Source organism: Macaca thibetana, chromosome 11 (assembly GCF_024542745.1).
Source record: "Macaca thibetana thibetana isolate TM-01 chromosome 11, ASM2454274v1, whole genome shotgun sequence".
In the NCBI taxonomy this organism is placed as follows: Eukaryota; Metazoa; Chordata; class Mammalia; order Primates; family Cercopithecidae; genus Macaca; species Macaca thibetana.
This window is the reverse complement of record NC_065588.1, coordinates 119,225,489-119,243,961: the sequence shown is the minus strand read 5'-3', so window position 1 is coordinate 119,243,961 and position 18,473 is coordinate 119,225,489. Positions and strand designations below refer to the sequence as shown.

Here is an 18,473-nt window from a genome sequence, read left to right as displayed (position 1 = left end):
CGGTGAAGGGTTGGTATAGTTCAGCCAGGTGGCTGCTGGGGCACAAAGCAGGATAGACAGTGGTTTTCAAGAACAGGTGGAAGATTCCAGCACTGTACTAGTTTCCTGTGGCTGCTGTAACATGACCACAAACTGGGCAGCTTACAGCAACAGAAGCTTAATTCTGTCACAGCTCTGGAGGCCAGAAGTCTGAAATCAGGGTGCCCTCCCTGTTCCCCCTGGAAGCTCTAGGGGAGGACTCTTTTTTGCCGCTTCCAGCTTCTCATGTGTGCTGGCGTCCTGGGCTTGTGACCACATCATGCTGCCCCCATCTTCACATGGCTTTCTCGTCTGCCTCTGTCTTCTCCATGTGTCTCTTTATTTTTTTAATTTTTTTAATTTTTTTTGAGACAGAGTCTCACTCTGTCGCCCAGGCTGGAGTGCAGTGGCCGGATCTCAGCTCACTGCAAGCTCCGCCTCCCAGGTTTAGGCCATTCTCCTGCCTCAGCCTCCCGAGTAGCTGGGACTACAGGCGCCCGCCACCTCGCCCGGCTAGTTTTTTGTATTTTTTAGTAGAGACGGGGTTTCACCATGTTAGCCAAGATGGTCTCGATCTCCTGACCTCGTGATCCGCCCGTCTCGGCCTCCCAAAGTGCTGGGATTACAGGCTTGAACCACCACGCCCGGCCTCCATGTGTCTCTTAAAAGGACTCTTGTAGGCCAGGCGCGGTGGCTCACGCCTGTAATTCCAACACTTTGGGAGGCCAAGGCTGGCAGATCACTTGAGGCCAGGAGTTCGACACCAGCCTGGCCAACATCGTGACACCCCATCGCTACTAAAAATACAAAAATTAGCCAGGCGTGGTGGCGCACACCTGTAATCCCAGCTACTCAGGAGGCTGAAGCAGGAGAATCGCTGGAACCCGGGAGGCAGAGGTTGGAGGTTGCAGTGAGCCGAGATCGCACCACTGCACTCCAGCCTAGGCGACAGAGCAAGACTGCCTCAAAAAAAAAAAAAAAAAAAAAAAAAAAAGGACTCTTGTCATTGGATTAGGGCCACCTAATTGATTAAAGATGATTGCCTCATTTCCAGATCCTTAATTAAATTTGCAAAGACCTTTTTTCCAATAAATGTAGGTTCCAGAGATTAGGATGTAGACACATCTTTTTGGGGGAGGGGGGCGCACCATTCAGCACACCACAAGCATCCTGTCACTCCCAGGAGAGTTACAACACCTTCGTGACACAGCAGCAGACAGATTTTTTGTTTTGTTTGTTTGTTTTTTTGAGACGAAGTCTCCCTCTGTCACTAGGCTGGAGTGCAGTGGCACAATCTTGGCTCACTGTAATCTCCGCCTCCTGGGTTCAAGCGATTCTCCTGCCTCAGCCTCCTGAGCAGCTGAGACTACAGGCGTGTGTTACCCTGCCCGGCTAATTTTTGTATTTTTAGTAGGGATGGGGTTTCACCACATTGGCCAGGATGGTCTCGATCTCTTGACCTCGTGATCCACCCTCCTCGGCTTCCCAAAGTGCTGGGATTACAGGCGTGAGCCACTGCGCCTGGTCCAGCAGTGGACAGATTTTATGATTGTGTTTGTCATGTTTAGTAGCTCCACTGTCCTAAGGACAGGAGCTTTACCTTCCTGTTCACTTTTCTGTCTCCGTTGCCTGCCCAGAGCCAGCCCATGATGATGCCTGAAAAGAAATTTTTTGATGCATGAATAAATAGATGAACAGACGAGCACAGAAGAATACAGTGTGAATACAGTGAAGCCAGAAGTATCCTCTGTGAATGGGACACCCTTGAGTGGAATGGTTTCAGTAGATGGATTGTATGAGGTGTGAATTGCATCTCAATCAAGTGGGGCCTCAGGGAATGCCCACCACTAAGGGTCTAGCTCTGTGTGGCGTTGATGGGGCTGGGAGAAGTTTAGAAAACGCTCTGCCATTGCTAAGGCCTTGGTTAGGGTAGAGTTTGCAGCAGAGATTTGGATAGGAGGGCATTCCAGGCTGCATAGCCAGTGTGAACAGCCTTGGTGGGAAGAGCATTTTATATTCCTGGAACTAATGCTTGTTTAACAACATGCTTGCTTGTTGCTGGGCACAGTGGCTCAAGCCTATAATCCCAGCACTTTGGGAGGCTGAGGTGAGAGGATTGCTTGAGCTCAGGAGGTCAAGGTTGCAGTGAGCCATGATTACACCACTGCATTTCAGCCTGGGCGACAGAACAAGACCCTGTCTCAAAAAATAAAAAATTACGATGAAGTTTGCTTGTTAAATAAAGTGTGATTTATTTACTTTGCATAAATACTATGCCTTCTGAGAATGCTGTAGGGCATACTTTGTTTTTATCCTAACGCAGCCCAGATTCCAAGTACACACTGGATTTTGGGCATTTAAAGGACTTGAGGTGCTATTAAGGATTCCCATTTGCTCATTTAAGTTTGCTAACCTGATTCAGTCATGTCACTTACTTAGTTGTTACAAGTATTATATTACGGTGTGAAGGGGGAAAAAAGAACTGCTATGAGTATGTTTCCATGAAGAAGATTTAGCTTGGAAATGTGGGCAGATTTGGAAGGCACAATTATAATTACAGATGGAGGAGCTAGACTCTGGCCAGCTGGAATCAGAATTTCACATTGTACAAGTGTCTGGTCTGGAACGCATCCACGGGAAACCTACACCCTTGACCCAGCATTGGCCACAAAGCTGCAGGCAGTCTCCTGCCCCTGCCTCTACCCCTGCGTGCCTCTCCTTTGTAGCGGCCATGGCATATGCAGAGGGGACTGTAGCTCTCTCTCCTTTCTTGCTGACTTTATTTTCTGCCACACTCCCCCCACCCAAATAAAGAAATAATGACATGCATATTTGAGAAAGTGTGTGTGTGTGTGTGTGTGTGTTCTCTTTCTGTCTGAGACGGAGTCTTACTCTTTTGCCCAGGCTGAAGTGCAGTGGCACGATCTCAGCTCACTGCAACCTCCTCCTCCCAGGTTCAAGCAATTCTTGTGTCTCAGCCTCCCCAGTAGCTGGGATTATAGGCGCCCACCACCACAGCTGGCTAATTTTTTTTGTATTTTTAGTAGAGGTGGGGGTTTCATCATTTTGGCTAGGCTGGTCTCGAACTCCTGACCTCAAGTGATCCACCCGCCTTGACGTCCCAGAGTGCTAGGATTACAGGTGTGAGCCATGCCCAGCCAGACTGTGTGTTCTGAGAGAGTTACATATATTAATGTAAGCATCCCAAGAGATAAAAGAGACCTCCACATTTCTGCCTGGATAAGTATATATAAGATACTTTTTTTTTTTTTTTTTTTTTTTTTTTTTTTTTGAGGTGGAGTCTTGCTCTGTTGCCCAGGCTGGCGTGCGGTGGCGCGACTTCCACTCACTGCAAGCTCCGCCTCCCGGGTTCATGCCATTCTCCTGCCTCAGCCTCCCGAGTAGCTGGGACTACAGGCGCCCGCCACCACGCCCAGCTAATTTTTTGTATTTTTAGTAGAGACAGGGTTTCACCGTGTTAGCCAGGATGGTCTCGATCTCCTGACCTTGTGATCCGCCCACCTTGGCCTCCCAAAGTGCTGGAATTATAGGCGTGAGCCACCACACCTGGCCATAAGATACTTTTTTAACTTAAAAAAAACCCTTTTTCTACAAAGTTATGTGTGGTTGCTCTAATGAATCAAATACTGTGATAGTTAAAAGTAGAAAGCAGAAAGTAAAAGAATCACACCCACTCAGGCTGCTGCTGTTACCCTGGGGTGAGCATGCTTCCAGAGAGTTCACTGTGCTCATGCACGGATAGGTGGGCAGAAATAAGTTTAGACAAGCCAGGTCCTACTACAAATGCTGTTATCAGGCATCTCATTTTTCTTCACTTATGAGAAATGGAAACTGAAGTGAAACTGAGTAAATGTATAAAAATGTTCCTTTACCACAGAGAGATTATTTCCTGAAAAGACTTTTCTATGGTTAACAAAAAGGATCATGAGAATGATCAAGAGGTTGGCATCACTGTTTTCAATTTCAGGTATTTGTTGGTGCCTACCATGAAACAAAGACAGTGGCAACTTAAGATTTTTCTTTTTTTTTAAAATCGGATGGTTCCTAAAATACCTCTCTAAGTATTCTCAGATTTACTATACAGATTTGGTCACAGACATTGAGGCTGGAATCAGTCCCAGAGGGGTGGAGAGTTGGGTGTATGTGGCCGGAGTGACTGCCATCTGGGCCTTGCTGAGTGGTTTGTGCTGCGCCCATGGAGGCCTCCCGGGCCTGTCCTGGCCAGTTTGACTTTGCTTTGCAAATGAACAAAGCTGTTGTTTCTCCTCCCCCCACCTTTTTATTTTCCAACTGTAACAACGAAAAGATTGAGGAAAGAGTTTCTTCGTTGATTGTAGCATCCAAGGTATGTTCTGGGGCAGGTTTTGGTGTTGAAAAATTTTATCCAATGCGTAAGACATCCACCTTCAGCACATGCATCCTGACCATTGTCCCCACTGCCATTATCCTGCAGGGTGCTGTGGGTATACTCTGGGTGGCCACTTAGAATTTACTGTATTTGTCTGGGTGTGGTGGCTCATGCTTATAATCCTAGCACTTTGAGAGGCCGAGGCAGGGAGATTACTTGAGGTCAGGAGTTCAAGACCATCCTGGCCAATGTGGCAAAACCTTATCTCTACTAAAAATACAAAAAAAATTAGCCAGGGGTGGTGCACACCTGTAATCCCAGCTACTCAAGAGACTGAGGCACAGGAATCGCTTGAACCCTGCAGACAGGCTGCAGTGAGCTGAGATCACGCCACTGCATTCCAGCATGGGTGACAGCGAGACTGTCTCAATTGTAAAAAAAAAATTATATTATTTAAAAACATCTGAATACCCAAAGGATATTAAAAAAAAATCACTGCCAGTTTAACAGTCCTCAGTTGGAGGGTTTTTTTTGTTTGTTTGTTTTTGAGACAGTTTCACTCTTGTTGCCCAGGCTGGAGTGCAATGGTGCTATCTCGGCTCACCGCAACCTCTGCCTCCCAAGTTCAAGTGATTCTCCTGCCTCAGCCTCCGAGTAGCTGGGATTACAGGCATGTGCTACCTTGCCCGGCTAATTTTGTATTTTTCGTAGAGAAGGGTTTTCTCCATGTTGGTCAGGCTGGTCTGAAACTCCTAACCTCAGGTGATCCACCCGCCGCGGCCCCCAAAAGTGCTGAGATTACAGGTGTGAGCCACCACAGCTGGCCTCAGTTGGAGTTTTATTTGGCCTCTTTTGATGCCTGGTGGCTTATGTGTGTCCTATACAAAACAAATTGCCTTTTTTCCCCAGACCCCAGAAATGTGGACAAATGAGTTGTCTTTTTATTATAGTCCACGCTTTCCTTGTGTTCTTCTCCTCTAGGACTTTCTAATATGTAGGACACGTGATTTTGACTTGACTTAAACTCTGCAGAAATAAGATTTTCTTTGTAGATGCATTTTTATGGTGAAACTGAAGCAAGTTTTCAGCTTAGCGATCTGTATCAACAGGGAGCTTTGAAGACAGTATCCATGCCTGGGCCCCCTCCTGAAGAGCTTGACAGGTAGGGGTTGGTTGGGATGGTGAGATTTTTAACAGCAGCCTCCCTACTCCCCAGTAAATGGGGATCGGGGATCGTAAGGCACAGCTGAGGCTGAGACTGCTGTGGAGTAGTCCAGGCCGCCTGCGGGAATGTCGGTCGGTGCTGCGTCGAGTGCTGTCTTTCAGGTGGTTGTGTGGGAGACCTGCACTTGCTGTGTGCTACTTTAACTGAGGACTTTTGAGGAAATTCTGTTTGACAATTACTTTAAGGTCCAGTGTGACACCCTCCCTCAGACTCAGTCTCAAGTGACTTTCTGCTGGGAGCGCCTCTACTTCATCAAGGATTGGGGGCACTTAGCACTCAACAAACATAACTCACTTTTTCTTCCTCCACACTTTTTTACGTCCCTTATTTGCCGGGCTTGGCTTTGAGTGAATTTTGGCTTTTTGGGGGGTTGTGGGGGGCTCTCTGATTCATTCAACAGATCTTCACTGAGTGGCAGACGTGTGCAAAGTGCTTGGGATGCCAAAGGCAAGTATGTCGTCTGTATTTAGTGTTGGGACCGACAGTGATTGAGACAACAGATTTTATCTTCACTGATGACAGTGACGATGCCACGAAAGACGTGGGTGCTCGCAGAGGGTGGCTGCTGGTGTAGGCAGGATGGTTAGGGACCTGCTTTCTCAGAACTGACTGGGAAGGGTTGGTGGGGACCAGGCCATTTGGGGCCTCACAGATCAGGGCTGATGAGTTTGGCTCCATTTATGCTGACTCAGTTTATTTGAGGGTGGGAGCATTCCTGTTTCTCAGAATTCCCTGTGCCTAACTCCAGGCGTGGCAGATGGTACTTGCTCAGTAAATGTTTATTGAACAAAGAATTGACTGAGAGTGATGGAACACACACAACTGTGGGGCTGGGAGCAGGAGCGCGAGGCCTGTCTCTCAGTGCAGCCTGGACCACTTGCCCCTCTCCTCATCCGCCAGGTGAGACCAGCAGGAGAAAGCCATCTCAGCAGTGGTTGGTGGTTATATTTATGGTTAAATTTTATTTTGAGATGCTCGTAGTTTCACATGCAGTTGTAAGAATACAGAGAGATCCTGTGTCCCCTTCTCCCAGCCGCCCCCTGGGGTAACATCTGGTGAAATTCAGTGCACTCTCAGCACCAGGATGGGGCACTGATACTGCCAGGACACAGAACATCAGGACGGCTCCATCCCCATGCAAATCCCTCATGTCGGCCTTTTGTAGTCCCCCACACACCGCTAATCTGTTCTCCATTTTTGTGATTTTGTATTTCAGGGGTGTTGTGCTCATGGGGTCGTGGAGTGAGTGGTCCTTTGGGGTTGGCTGTTTTCACTCAGTGTGATTCCCTAGAGCGTTATCAGTCCCGCCAGTCAAGTTTCTTCCTTTTGCTGCTGAGTGGTATTTTGCAGCCTGGCTGGCCTGCAGCTTGTTTACCCATTCACCTGTTAAAAGACACCTGGGCTGCTTCTAGATTTTAGTTGTTACAAATAAATGTTGCTGTCGACAGTCCTGGGCAGGTTTTTGTTGAATGTAAGTTCTCATTTCTCTGATATAAATGCCCAAGAGTACAATTTCTGGGTCATACGGTAGTTACATATTCAGCTTTATTAAAAAGCGCCTGTTTTCCAGAGTGGTCATACAGTAGTTTGTTTTTTTTTTTTTTTTTTTTTTTTTTTTTTTTTTGAGACGGAGCCTCGCTCTGTTGCCCGGGCTGGAGTACAGTGGCTGGATCTCAGCTCACTGCAAGCTCCGCCTCCTGGGTTCACGCCATTCTCCTGCCTCAGCCTCCCGAGTAGCTGGGACTACAGGCGCCCACCATCACGCCCGGCTAGTTTTTTGTTATTTTTTAGTAGAGACGGGAGTTTCACCATGTTAGCCAGGATGGTCTCTATCTCCTGACCTTGTGATCCGCCTGCCTCGGCCTCCCAAAGTGCTGGGATTACAGGCTTGAGCCCCCGCGCCTGGCCAATACTGTAGTTTTTGTTTGCTCTTTTAAATGGCTTGACAATGGAAGAAAGACGCTTCTGCTGGGCCGGGCATAGAAAGCCCATGGAGAGCCGCCCTGTGGGTGGGGAAGGGGGTGTCGGGAGCCCCACTGCTTACCAGGAACCTCAGTGAAACTGGGTCTTTCCAGTCCCAAGATTCTCCTTTTTTGCTAAAGGCATCAGAAGAGATGAAAGCATTTCTACCACCCACATTTCCGGGACACTCCTAGCTTTTACTTCAGAGTTGGGAGAGAGGTTTGCTTTTCATTGTCATTTAAATCCTGTCGGGTTTTCAGTGGAGCCTGATCTTCAGGGCTCTGGGCGCAGCTGTTGGTCTGGAGATGCAGATCACTGTCTGCTGAACAGAGCCCTCCTCCTGGGGTTAGGGATCTCCTGATTGAGGCATGGATCCAAAGGGCTTGTTTCTTTGTTCTCTGATTCCCTGAGCCTCTTCCTTGTGTGTGTGGTGTGTGTGCACTTGTGTGAGCACACCAGGAACTATGACAGCAATCAACGGGTATGACTGGGGGTGGGGAGCAGAGGCAGCATGGCCAGGAATCTATACTCCAGCTACCAAAAGGAAGGAAGTAGCAGCAAAAATAGCCTGGGTGGGGTGGTAGAAAATATTAAGGGGAAAATGAGATGGGTGGGGTTGAAGAAGGAGCTGCTTCAAGAGAAACAGACATACACTGGGTAAGGAATCGCGTGCTGTTGAAACTGACGGTGTGGAAGGAAAGAGGTGGCAGTGGCTGGGCTGTGGTAGAGGAAGCCGATCACCGGTGAGTGAAAAGGGAACTAGGGTACCCATGCGTTTGTGTTTTTTATTTAAACTTTGGCTAAGCTTTGCCAGGAGCATTTTGCCTTTTTTTTTTTTTTTCTCAGACCTTCTACCCCTGTCTTTCTCCCCTAAGTTCTGGGCATGTGGCTTCTCTACCTACCAGGGTAGCCTGTCATTGCTCTAAAGGACAAAATGAAACCCCTGATGGGCAAAATATGTCTCCCCTCTTCCCCCAACTTTTGGTCAGCTTTGCTCATCCACCAACAGCTGGGAGCTGGAAGGCTCAGAAGAGCTGGGGTGGGCATGGGAGAGACGAGGAACCCCGGTGGCTGGAAACACAGTTCCTTCCCAGGGTTTCTTCAGCTTGCTGGTAGAACCTCTTAGGCTGCTTATGAAGCCTGAATTGACATCATGCCAACTGCTGCTAAGTGGTTCTTTAACTTCCTCTGGAGCAGCAGAAACTTGTTTTGAAAACAATCAAATTCTAAATCTTTACAGCTGTTTACTTCTGCAAGCACAATGGCCGTAGTAAGGAATTCAAGTCACAGCGCAGCCGTGGCAGGGAAGGCTCTGTCTGCATGGAGTCACAGGACAAAGCCTGTCCTGGAAACGTGCTGGAAGGAAGTCGGCCTCATTCTTTGCGACGGGCAGCAGCTCCAAATGAGAAACCAGGGGTTTGGCTCTGGGCCGGTAGCATCTGCCTGGCATGCGGTGCCAGCTGTGGAGACCAGTGAGGCGGCAGCAGCCGCAGTGGGCTCCTGGGGTGTGCGTGGGGACCTCCAGGGGTCTAGGAGCTGATATACTTTTGGTTCTCATCATCTCGTGTGTTCCTTGCAGACGCAGAATGTTCAGCTTAACAAAGAAATGACACTTGCCAGCAACCGGAGCCTGGCAGAAGGAAACCTTCTGTACCAGCCCCAGCTGGACACATTGAAAGCACGCTTGACCCAGAAATACCAGGAACTCCAGGTTCTCTTTGAAGCCTATCAGATAAAGAAGACCAAATTAGGTAACTTTTTAAGGGTGATCACTTGAGAATAAAGAGTTGAGAGAAGGACACATTTCAAGCCATTGCCCTACCGGGAAGGAAATATTATTGAAAAATTTCAGATTAAGGTAGTGACTCTACTGCAGTGAAGAAATGGCTTATGTATATTATTTATATATTTTTAGAAACAGGGTCTTGCTGTCTCAGGCTGGAGTGCAGTGGTGCAACCATGGCTCAGCGCAGCCACTCGACCTCCTGGGCTCAGGTGATCCTCCTGCCTCAGCCTCCTGAGTAGCTGGGACCACAGGTGTGCACTACCCAAGCAGGCTAGTTTCTCATATTTTGTAGAGAGGTCGTCTTGCTATGTTGCCCAAACTGGTCTTGAACTCAAGCCATCCTCCGGCCTTTGTCTCACAAAGCGCTGCTATTACAGACATGAACCACTGTATTGGACTAGTTTATGTATGGAATATGGAGGGCCCCCGGGCCTGCAGCCTCTCTTTACTTGTGGTTCGAGAGGGCAGGGTGTATAGCAGGACTGCCCCCTCCTCCCAGTGGCCCTGCCTGGTGGCGATGACTGCTGAGGTCAGCCCAGGTCCACACACACCTCCAGGGTTTGTAGCGTGGAGCAGGTGGCAGAAATGTGGGTACTTGGGGCATTTACCAGAAAAGGGGATGGGGATTAGGAGGAAGCCAGCCAGTTTAGCAGTCACCAGTTTAGAAGAGGAGACTTGCCACTTTTTAAATTCAAGACCCCACCTTCTCTAAACAGCATAGAAAAAGCAGTTTTCTGAATTATGATATTCAACAGATGTCTTATGCTGTTTGCCTGTTTGTCTTGTGCTGTTTGTTAATGGTAAAAAAAAAATACACATCACTGGAACATTTTATTTTAATGGCATACTTTAATTTGCAGCCATTAGGAGGAGACATCAGAATTAAAGATTGTTGAGCATCCTGAGTGCTTTTGATAGTTATCAAAGGGACATTTAGATAAAGTTGGAGCTGGGTGTGGTGGCACACGCCTGTGGTCCTAGCTACTTGGGAGGCTGAGGAAGGAGGATTGCTTGAGCCTTGGAGGTTGAAGCTGCAGTGAGCCATGATTGCACCCCTGTACTCCAGCCTGGGCGACAGAGTGAGACTGTGTCTCCACAGAAGAAATGAAATAAGCCGGGAGTGGTGGTGCTCGCCTATAGTCCCACCTACTCTGAAGGCTGAGGCCACAGTGAACCGTGATTGCATTACTATACTCCAGTCTGGGTGACGGAGACCCCATCCCTTAAAAGAATTTGGGTTAAAAATCACCTTCTTCAGTGAGGTTTACAGTGATGTCTGTCACTACTTGCTATCATCTTGTCATTTTCTCCATTAACTTCAGTAAAAATTTACAATAACACACCCAAACCAGAGTGATGAAAAGTAAAAAGACTGGCAGTACCAAGTGCTAGTGAAGTGCCATGCATCTGTTGCTGGTAGGAGTGTCCGTGGGTCATTTGGGACTTACAGGTGTGGCCACCACAGCCAGCTCCTTTTTTCATTTCACCTCGGGAAAGTTGTTGGGTAGTACCTACTAACATTAAGAGTGTGTGTGCGCTGCAGTTCAGCGGCTCTGCTCCTGGGTGTATACCCAACAGAAATGGACATTAATGTCTCTCAGAAGGGAGGTACAAGAATGTTGTATCCTTATTACCTTCCTTATGATAAAATTTGGAAACAATCAAAATGTCCGTCTACGGGGTAATGGGCACGTAAAGTCTATTTACACAATGGAACACTACACAGCATTGAAACGAACTGATTCACAGACCTGAGCAGGGTCTCAGAGACGCGGTGCTGAGTGGAAGAAGCCAGCAGAGTATGGTCTGTACTCTGATTCCAGGATGTGGAGTCAAGACCAGGCGGAGCTTCTCTGTGGTGGTGGAGGCCAGTGTAGGGGTTACCTGGCGGGTGCAGTGGGCCTGTGGGCGCCCGGTGGAAACGTTCTGTGTCTGGATCTGGGGGGTGGTGGTTGGGGGTTAAACATGTGGAAATTGGCCAGGCGCGGTGGCTCACGCCTGTAATCCCAGCACTTTGGGAGGCCGAGGCGGGCGGATCACAAGGTCAGGAGATCGAGACCACGGTGAAACCCCGTCTCTACTAAAAATACAAAAAATTAGCCGGGCGCGGTGGGGGGCGCCTGTAGTCCCAGCTACTCAGGAGGCTGAGGCAGGAGAATGGCGTAAACCCAGGAGGCGGAGCTTGCAGTGAGCCGAGATCGCGCCACTGCACTCCAGCCTGGGCGACAGAGCGAGACTCCGTCTCAAAAAAAAAAAAAAAAAAAAAAAAAAATGTGGAAATTTGAGTGACACACTTAAGATGTGTATACTTGATGTAAGTTACCACTCAAAACATAAAGCAAGGCCGGGCGCGGTGGCTCAAGCCTGTAATCCCAGCACTTTGGGAGGCCGAGGCGGGCGGATCACAAGGTCAGGAGATCGAGACCACAGTGAAACCCCGTCTCTACTAAAAATACAAAAAAATTAGCCGGGCGCGGTGGCGGGCGCCTGTAGTCCCAGCTACTCAGGAGGCTGAGGCAGGAGAATGGCGGGAACCCGGGAGGCGGAGCTTGCAGTGAGCCGAGATCGCGCCACTGCACTCCAGCCTGGGCAACAGCGTGAGACTCCGTCTCAAAAAAAAAAAAAAAAAAAAAAAAAACATAAAGGAAATACAAAATGGCATGATGACAATGTCACTGCCCCATATTTGAAAACAGCTGGCTCTAGAAGCAGCTCATGACACAGGTTGCTCCGACATGGGATGTTGGCCCCTGGGCACTGGCTTGGTGCACTTGTTCCTTGTAGGTTTTCAAGCCTTTCACATTCAGCTTCTTGGAAAGGAAGGTGCGATCCTGCCATGGTCTGTGTGGACGGCATCATGAAGGGCTTTACCTGTACGCCTGTCACTCTTGTCACGCCTCTTGCTTCTTTTCCAGACAGACAGTCTAGCAGTGCTTCCTTGGAGACCCTGTTAGCACTTCTTCAAGCAGAAGGGGCCAAGATTGAGGAAGACACTGAGGTAAAGCCAACCAGCCTTGGTGGAATCCTTGGGGCACTTTGGGCAGTCAGCGGGCCCGCTGCCTCCAGGGAGCGTGAGCACCCCACTGCCACGGTCAGGAGGTGGTGCCTCCCAGGTGTGCAGGCTGTATGCCAGCAGGCAGCCTGGCCTGTGTGCTGGGGAAAGTGCCAGGCAGGGGTCCAGGGAACAGCAGGGTGAGTGAGGGCAGGTCCGAGGGAGGGCCAAGAGAGGGCATGTGGGCCACTCTGAGAACACCAGCCCCTGGGGCCAGTGGTGAATTACCACGTGCCGTGGTTCAAGGGCCAGCTGGGGGCTACAGAGCTCCTGGGACACGTCCAGCTGCGCATTAGAGCCTTGAGCCTCGCCAGGCGATTAGGAAATGAGTCAAGGTCGAATGTTGCAGTTGTCGCAGGCAGGGGCTGGCAGGGTCCTGCCAAGACAGGGCTGGGTTCGATGAACTCTGAAGCCTTGGGGGGCCCCAGTGGGCACAGGCGTTTCTGTCCTGCTGATCCACCCAGGGCGAGTCTGTCAGTCAGGGGGTGCGGCCGGGTGGAAGCAAGGAGGTGTTGGACTCCAGTGGGCTCGAGAGAGTCCTGGGACCCAGGAGTCAGAGCCCTCACCCAAAGGCCAGCTCCTCTGCCTGTCACGCTGGTGGTGGGGTGCGCAGCAGGACTGCCCCCCTCTCTGCCCGGTGGCTCTGCCTGGTAGCAGCTCATGCTGAAGCCTGAGTCCACAACCTCGGATCTGGAGCCGGAGCAGGGCCCTCTCCACAGGCAGGAGCAGTGTTGGAAGCAGCTGGGCGTTGCCCTCTCCACAGGCAGGAGCAGTGTTGGAAGCAGCTGGGCGTTGCCCTCTCCACAGGCAGGAGCAGTGTTGGAAGCAGCTGGGCGTTGCCTCTCCTTGTGCCTAGATCACGAAGGGAGCATCCTCCCCATCTGGCTGTCCCTGTAACCAGGTTTCTGCCTCTTTCAGAACATGGCAGAGAAGTTTCTGGATGGAGAACTTCCTCTGGATTCCTTCATTGACGTCTATCAGAGCAAACGGAAACTGGCCCACATGCGACGGGTGAAAATCGAGAAGCTCCAGGAGATGGTGCTGAAGGGGCAGAGACTCCCGCAGGCCCTGGCCCCGCTGCCCCCCAGGCTGCCCGAACTGGCACCTACCGCCCCCATTCCCTACCCTGCCCCAGAGGCCAGTGGGCCCCCCACCGTTGCACCTCGGCGCATCCCCCCACCACCACCCCCAGTGCCTGCAGGACGCTTAGCCACCCCGTTTACTGCGGCCATGAGCTCGGGACAGGCCGTGCAGTACCCAGGATTACAGTGCCCGCCCCTGCCCCCCCGCGTGGGCCTCGCCACTCAGCAAGGATTCTCTTCGCAGTTCATGTCCCCGTATCCGCCGGCTCTCCCCCAGAGACCCCCGCCCCGGCTCCCTCCGCACCAGCCGGGTTTCATCCTCCAGTGAGCGCCGGCGCGGCCCTTCCCCGGAGACTCCTTCCGCCTGCTGTGTTGTGCTCCGCACGTGGGAGGGAGGCTGGAGGTCCACTCTGTGCCAAGGGCTCTGGGGCCCTAGGCCAGCGTGTCTGTCTGATTTTAGAACTGTAGGTCAGTGGTGAGTAGTAGAAGCCCAGGCTTTGGGCAACGAGGCAGTTGTGTGTGCCGGGTTGCAGCCTGACACCTGTGCGTCGCATTGGTTTGCATTCTCCGTGTGATTTCTAAGTATCTTAGCGTTGATGAACTCGTATTTGGGAAGAAACAAGGCCTCTCCCCCCTTCCCATTTAGAATTTTGGTCCTTCCATTGCGGTTTTATTTAATGAGCATGGTTCATAATACTTACTTTATTTTCGAACGTCCTATGTGTCTCACCCACCGGCCACTACAGCCCTGGTGAGGGCAGGTGGGCGCCAGCCGGCCTGGAAGAGCGCCGTGGCCGGCCACCACCTGCGGCTGCGTTGTTGCTCACTGACCCTGCTGGGGAGAGGTCGTCATAGTCCTCGCCTGACCTGGGGAGAGGTCATCGTAGTCCCCGCCTGACCTGGCTGCTGCTCTTGCTTCAGAGCCACAAGCAAAGTTTGCACTGGGCCCACTGCCGAGTCCAGAGGCCGGAGAACGGCCGCCGGTGTGGGAGGGGACCGCACGAGCGGGACTTGCACAGCAAATTGTGTCCCCAGCTGCTCCTCTCCCTCCTGCCTCGAGCCGGCCCTGAAGGTTTCTATGAAGAAATAATCCCCCAATATTTTTACTATGTGTGTGATTTTCCTGTTTTATATTGAAAACACCTTTTTGACACTCCCAAGACCATTCAGGGAAATTTTTTTAAAAATGCAGATACTGTCTTGAGCAGATTGAAATGCTGATGAAGTGGATGTGATTTCCTTCCGTGCAAGCAGTGCACGGTCCCACCCTCGGGTGTCCGTGCTGTGCCTTAGCTTCCCCAGGTGCCAGGACTTACACCTGCTAGGGGCTGGGCAGGGCCCCGGCTGTGCTCTCTCTGAAGGGCTTGTCCAAGTTCATTGCCCTGTTACAGGTGGTCAAGACGTGCGGCCACCTTGACCTAGGCTACCCTTAGCCAATATCCTCTGCCCCTGGCTGGCTGGTGGCTCAGGGTCGGCAGCGTTAGGGGTCTGGTGAAAGCCCACCCCATGGGATTGAGGGACAGGGCTGCACTCCGACCGCCTGCACCTGCTCTTCTCTCCACCCCCGTGGGACCTCATCTTCACGTGCCATGTGTGCTGAAGGCCCAGGGCCCAGCAGGGGGCAGTGGCACCTGTTGACAGAAAAGGCCCAGGTGCTCACCGGTGGACCTTCTGGCCCGCCTCTCCCCTGTCACTTGTCAGGCATCCAGGGCCCTTACCTGTGCCTAGCCGCCAGGGTGACAGAAGGCAGAACTGAAGCGGGATCTGTCCCAGTGGGCCACGGACCAGGCCACTGCCTTTTGTCCTCAGTGACTGTACATTCCTGTTCTCGGACTTGAACTCTACTGTAACTGTTTTCTTAAAAGAAATGAAGCTGTACAGGATGATTCACTGCCATGCCAGTCAGGCGGGCTTGCCATGTTCTGTGAATCTCGATTGAGCGGTGCCACCCGCCCCCATACCTCCACCAGCGGCCGCTGTCGGGGATGCCACAGCCTGGCCACGGTCGTAGCCAAACGAGCTCGGCATTGGAGTTGTAAAGGGGCCCCTGACCGGGCTCGCCTTCGCTGTTCAGGGCCGTGTACGGTGCTGTGGCTGTAAAGCTGTAGGACCCTTTTTAATAAATAGAGAATTATTAATTACAGGCCTGTCACTTATTTACTTGGGGATGTGGATGTTCATGATGTCTGGTTCTGAAACATCAGTGATCAAAGTTCCAGCAGGGAAGCTGGCTGGGATGTCTGTTTTTGAAGCTGAAGACAAAAATCTCTGCCTGTCCAGGGTCCTGGCGCAGGCGGGGCCTCTTACCCTCTTGGTCACCAGAGTCTCATAAACAGCAGTCATGGACAGAGCATGTTCTGTGCGTAAGAGAGCGTGGCTTCAGGATCACAGCCACTGTGTCCAAGTAGGGGACTGAGGGTGACCTCAGGGCTCAGGCTGTGCCTGCTCTCTGTCCATGAGGTTGCCACCGTGTGCTATGTGAAGGGTGAAACTTTGTGGTGGTTTTTAGTGGGAAAACTAGTGGCTCTGATGTTTTGCTTTGGGGACTTGCCAGCAGGTGTTTGAAGAAGGCAGTTGCCTCTGCCCACTTCAAAGCCCAGTGGGTGTTGCTTCCTTCTCTAGGCTGAGAGGAGGGGACCCCGCAAGCCCTGCCTCCTTGCAGAGCTACAGAATTTGTACCCTGTGCCTGCCGCCCCGGCTGAGCTGTGCGCCTGTGTCCCCACCATCCCAGCTGAGCTGTGTATCTGAGTCACAGTGCCCCTGCGAGGGACTTGAGGAACTGAGATGAGAGCAAGCTCACCTGTTGCTGTCTCCTCTAACAGCGGCCATTCCTGGCACATCATTGTCCTATGAGGATGTGAAGGAGAAATTTCTGTGGTTCTTCTGTGAGGAAGAGGGAAGCATTTCCTGAGGAGCCAGTTTGCCTTAAAGAAAAGGTGTCTGATAGTTTGTCTTCCCAGTGACTGCCAGGAAGCTTACAGCCAAATCTGCTGTCCACTTCAGTGAGGCTGCTGGACTTCACAGTCTTGCCTCTCCTCCCGCTGTGTGCGCCGTGCACAAGGAGGACCAGGGAGAGGCAGTGACAGGTCCAAGAGGGTGGAGAAGCAGGAGCAGACCCCAAGCTCCTGCTTTCTAGCTCCACACGAGGCAGCCTTTCCAATGAAAGGTTTTGGCCGGGCGCAGGGGCCTGTAATCCCAGCAGTTTGGGAGACTGAGGGGGGCAGATCACTTGAGATCAGGAGTTCGAGACCAGCCTGGCCAACCTGGCAAAGCCTCATCTCTACTAAAAATACAAAAATTAGGCATGGTGGTGCACACCTGTAATCCCAGCTACTCGGGAGGCTGAGGCAGAGTTTCTTGAACCCGGGAGGAGGTTATAGTGAGCCGGGGCACACCACTGTATTGCCGCCTGGGTGACAGCAAGATTCCATCTCAAAAAGTTTGGTCATTGGGAACTCAAGAATGATCAGTCAAGTGGTGTCAGTGCCTGTGGCTTTTCACTCGTCTGTATCTGGTGGAGAATCAGTTCCATTAGTGTTTTCTGAAGCCATCTTGCCGTGTAAACAAGAGCCAGGCACGGGGGCCTGAGCCTTGTGGTCCGCTTGCAAGGCCTTTCACATCCATGGTCCTAGCCACCTGGCACAAGCACCCTGGCTACGCAGCCCCAGCTGAGGCCCCACTTCACCCTCCAGGAGACCTGGGCACAGGTGGGAGGCTTGTCTGAGGCCATACAGGAGCCAGCCAAGGGGCCTTTTCTCTCCCCTGACCCACCCTGTCCTGTTTCTCTATAAATGCCAGTAATCTTGGAAGGGGGTGGGACAGGGTGAGCTCACCCACCTCAGCCTTCCCTCTGGCATGTGCTCCTGGGTAAAGTGGGTGCTTGTGAGGCTGCCACACACCCAGGGACTGAATGCCCTTCCAGGTTTCCGGTAAGTGCAAAGGCTGTGTGTGGTCATGGCTCAAGTCCAAGCCAGCTGGGAGTCAGGGTCTCCACCTTAGGAACTGTCAGCCATGGTCTCACACACACTGAGGGGGTCAGCAACTGCTGGGAACCCCAGGGAAGCTGTGGGCATCAAGGCTGGGAGTGGAGGTGGCCTCTGTGGAGGCAGCTGGCTCTTGGCCTCCTGTATAAAAGAAGGGCCCCAAGGCCCATAAATCTCCCAGAATGCAAGGCAGACACGCACAGCCTGTGACAGCCCTGCTGAGCTTTTCTGCAGTCCTGAGTATTCTAGCACTAAATGCAGACACGATGGGGTCCCCGTCCCAGCGCCTGGCCAGGGCCTAGACAAGGGAACATGCGTCCCTGAAGGAATGAAGAGCCAGGCACAGCCCCTCTGGGGCATCAGTGACAAGAGTCAAAGTGCATTTTATTGCCAGCACAACACTTCAACAGGAGGAAATGCTCACACAAAGCCAAGGGGCTGGTTCTGGCTCATTCTTACTGCTCCTGACCTTGGCCAGTATGTGGTAGCCTTTCCAGAGCACAGGGTGAAGGGCTAAAGGGCTGGGGCCTGGGGTGGGGGTGAGGACAGGAGGACATGGCAGCTGCTGGCTCTGCCCTCCCAGTCTGGTCCCACCCCTCCTGCCACTCCCCTCAGGCTCAAGAGACACATATTCGTTCAAATATGATGGGCAAAGCCAGGGCCTAGCTCGCTCTAGCCGCAGGGTCCCCTCCCTGAGGGCCCTGGTCCAGCAGCTGGATTTCTGGGCTTTTTCTGGCTGAGCTGGAGGGCCTAGGACCAAGCCCACTCTCCGGAGGGCTGGAAACCACCCCTTCAGGTGGGCAGTGGGGCGCGGCCAGAACGGGGGAATGGAAAACAGGAAATGGGGGTGGTTGCCTATTCCAGCTGGAAATGGAAACTCCAGGCGTGAAGGCAGCGCCTGGGCCGCTGTGTCTCACCTCGCTCCCCAGAAAGCGGCCCCTTCCAGCATCTGACCCCTCCTGGGGGCTCCCATCACGGAGGCCCGAGGGCCAGGCC

General features: G+C 51.8%; 2 protein-coding genes across 3 annotated transcripts in view; one reads left to right on the top strand and one right to left on the bottom strand.

Moving 5' to 3' along the window:
* The window catches only part of VPS37B (VPS37B subunit of ESCRT-I), a 34,586-nt gene extending 18,953 nt beyond the window's left edge, over positions 1 to 15,633 (top strand). The window contains exons 2-4 of the mRNA XM_050748140.1: positions 9,154 to 9,325; positions 12,276 to 12,358; positions 13,331 to 15,633. Of these exons, the coding sequence (XP_050604097.1) occupies positions 9,154 to 9,325; positions 12,276 to 12,358; positions 13,331 to 13,822 (747 nt within the window). The 3' untranslated portion in view covers positions 13,823 to 15,633. The remainder of the gene's footprint in view (positions 1 to 9,153; positions 9,326 to 12,275; positions 12,359 to 13,330) is intronic.
* The window catches only part of ARL6IP4 (ADP ribosylation factor like GTPase 6 interacting protein 4), a 124,869-nt gene extending 108,648 nt beyond the window's left edge, over positions 1 to 16,221 (bottom strand). Inside the window, exon 1 of one of the 2 annotated variants that reach the window (XM_050748132.1) lies at positions 16,212 to 16,221. Coding sequence is in view for 1 of the 2 variants with exons in the window: in XM_050748129.1 (XP_050604086.1) it covers positions 8,546 to 8,573 (28 nt within the window). In the remaining variant the exon portion in view is untranslated. Of the gene's footprint in view, positions 1 to 8,545; positions 8,589 to 16,211 lie in introns of those variants that run through there. The other variant, XM_050748129.1, reaches the window with a different exon arrangement.
* Positions 16,222 to 18,473: the final 2,252 nt, after the last annotated feature.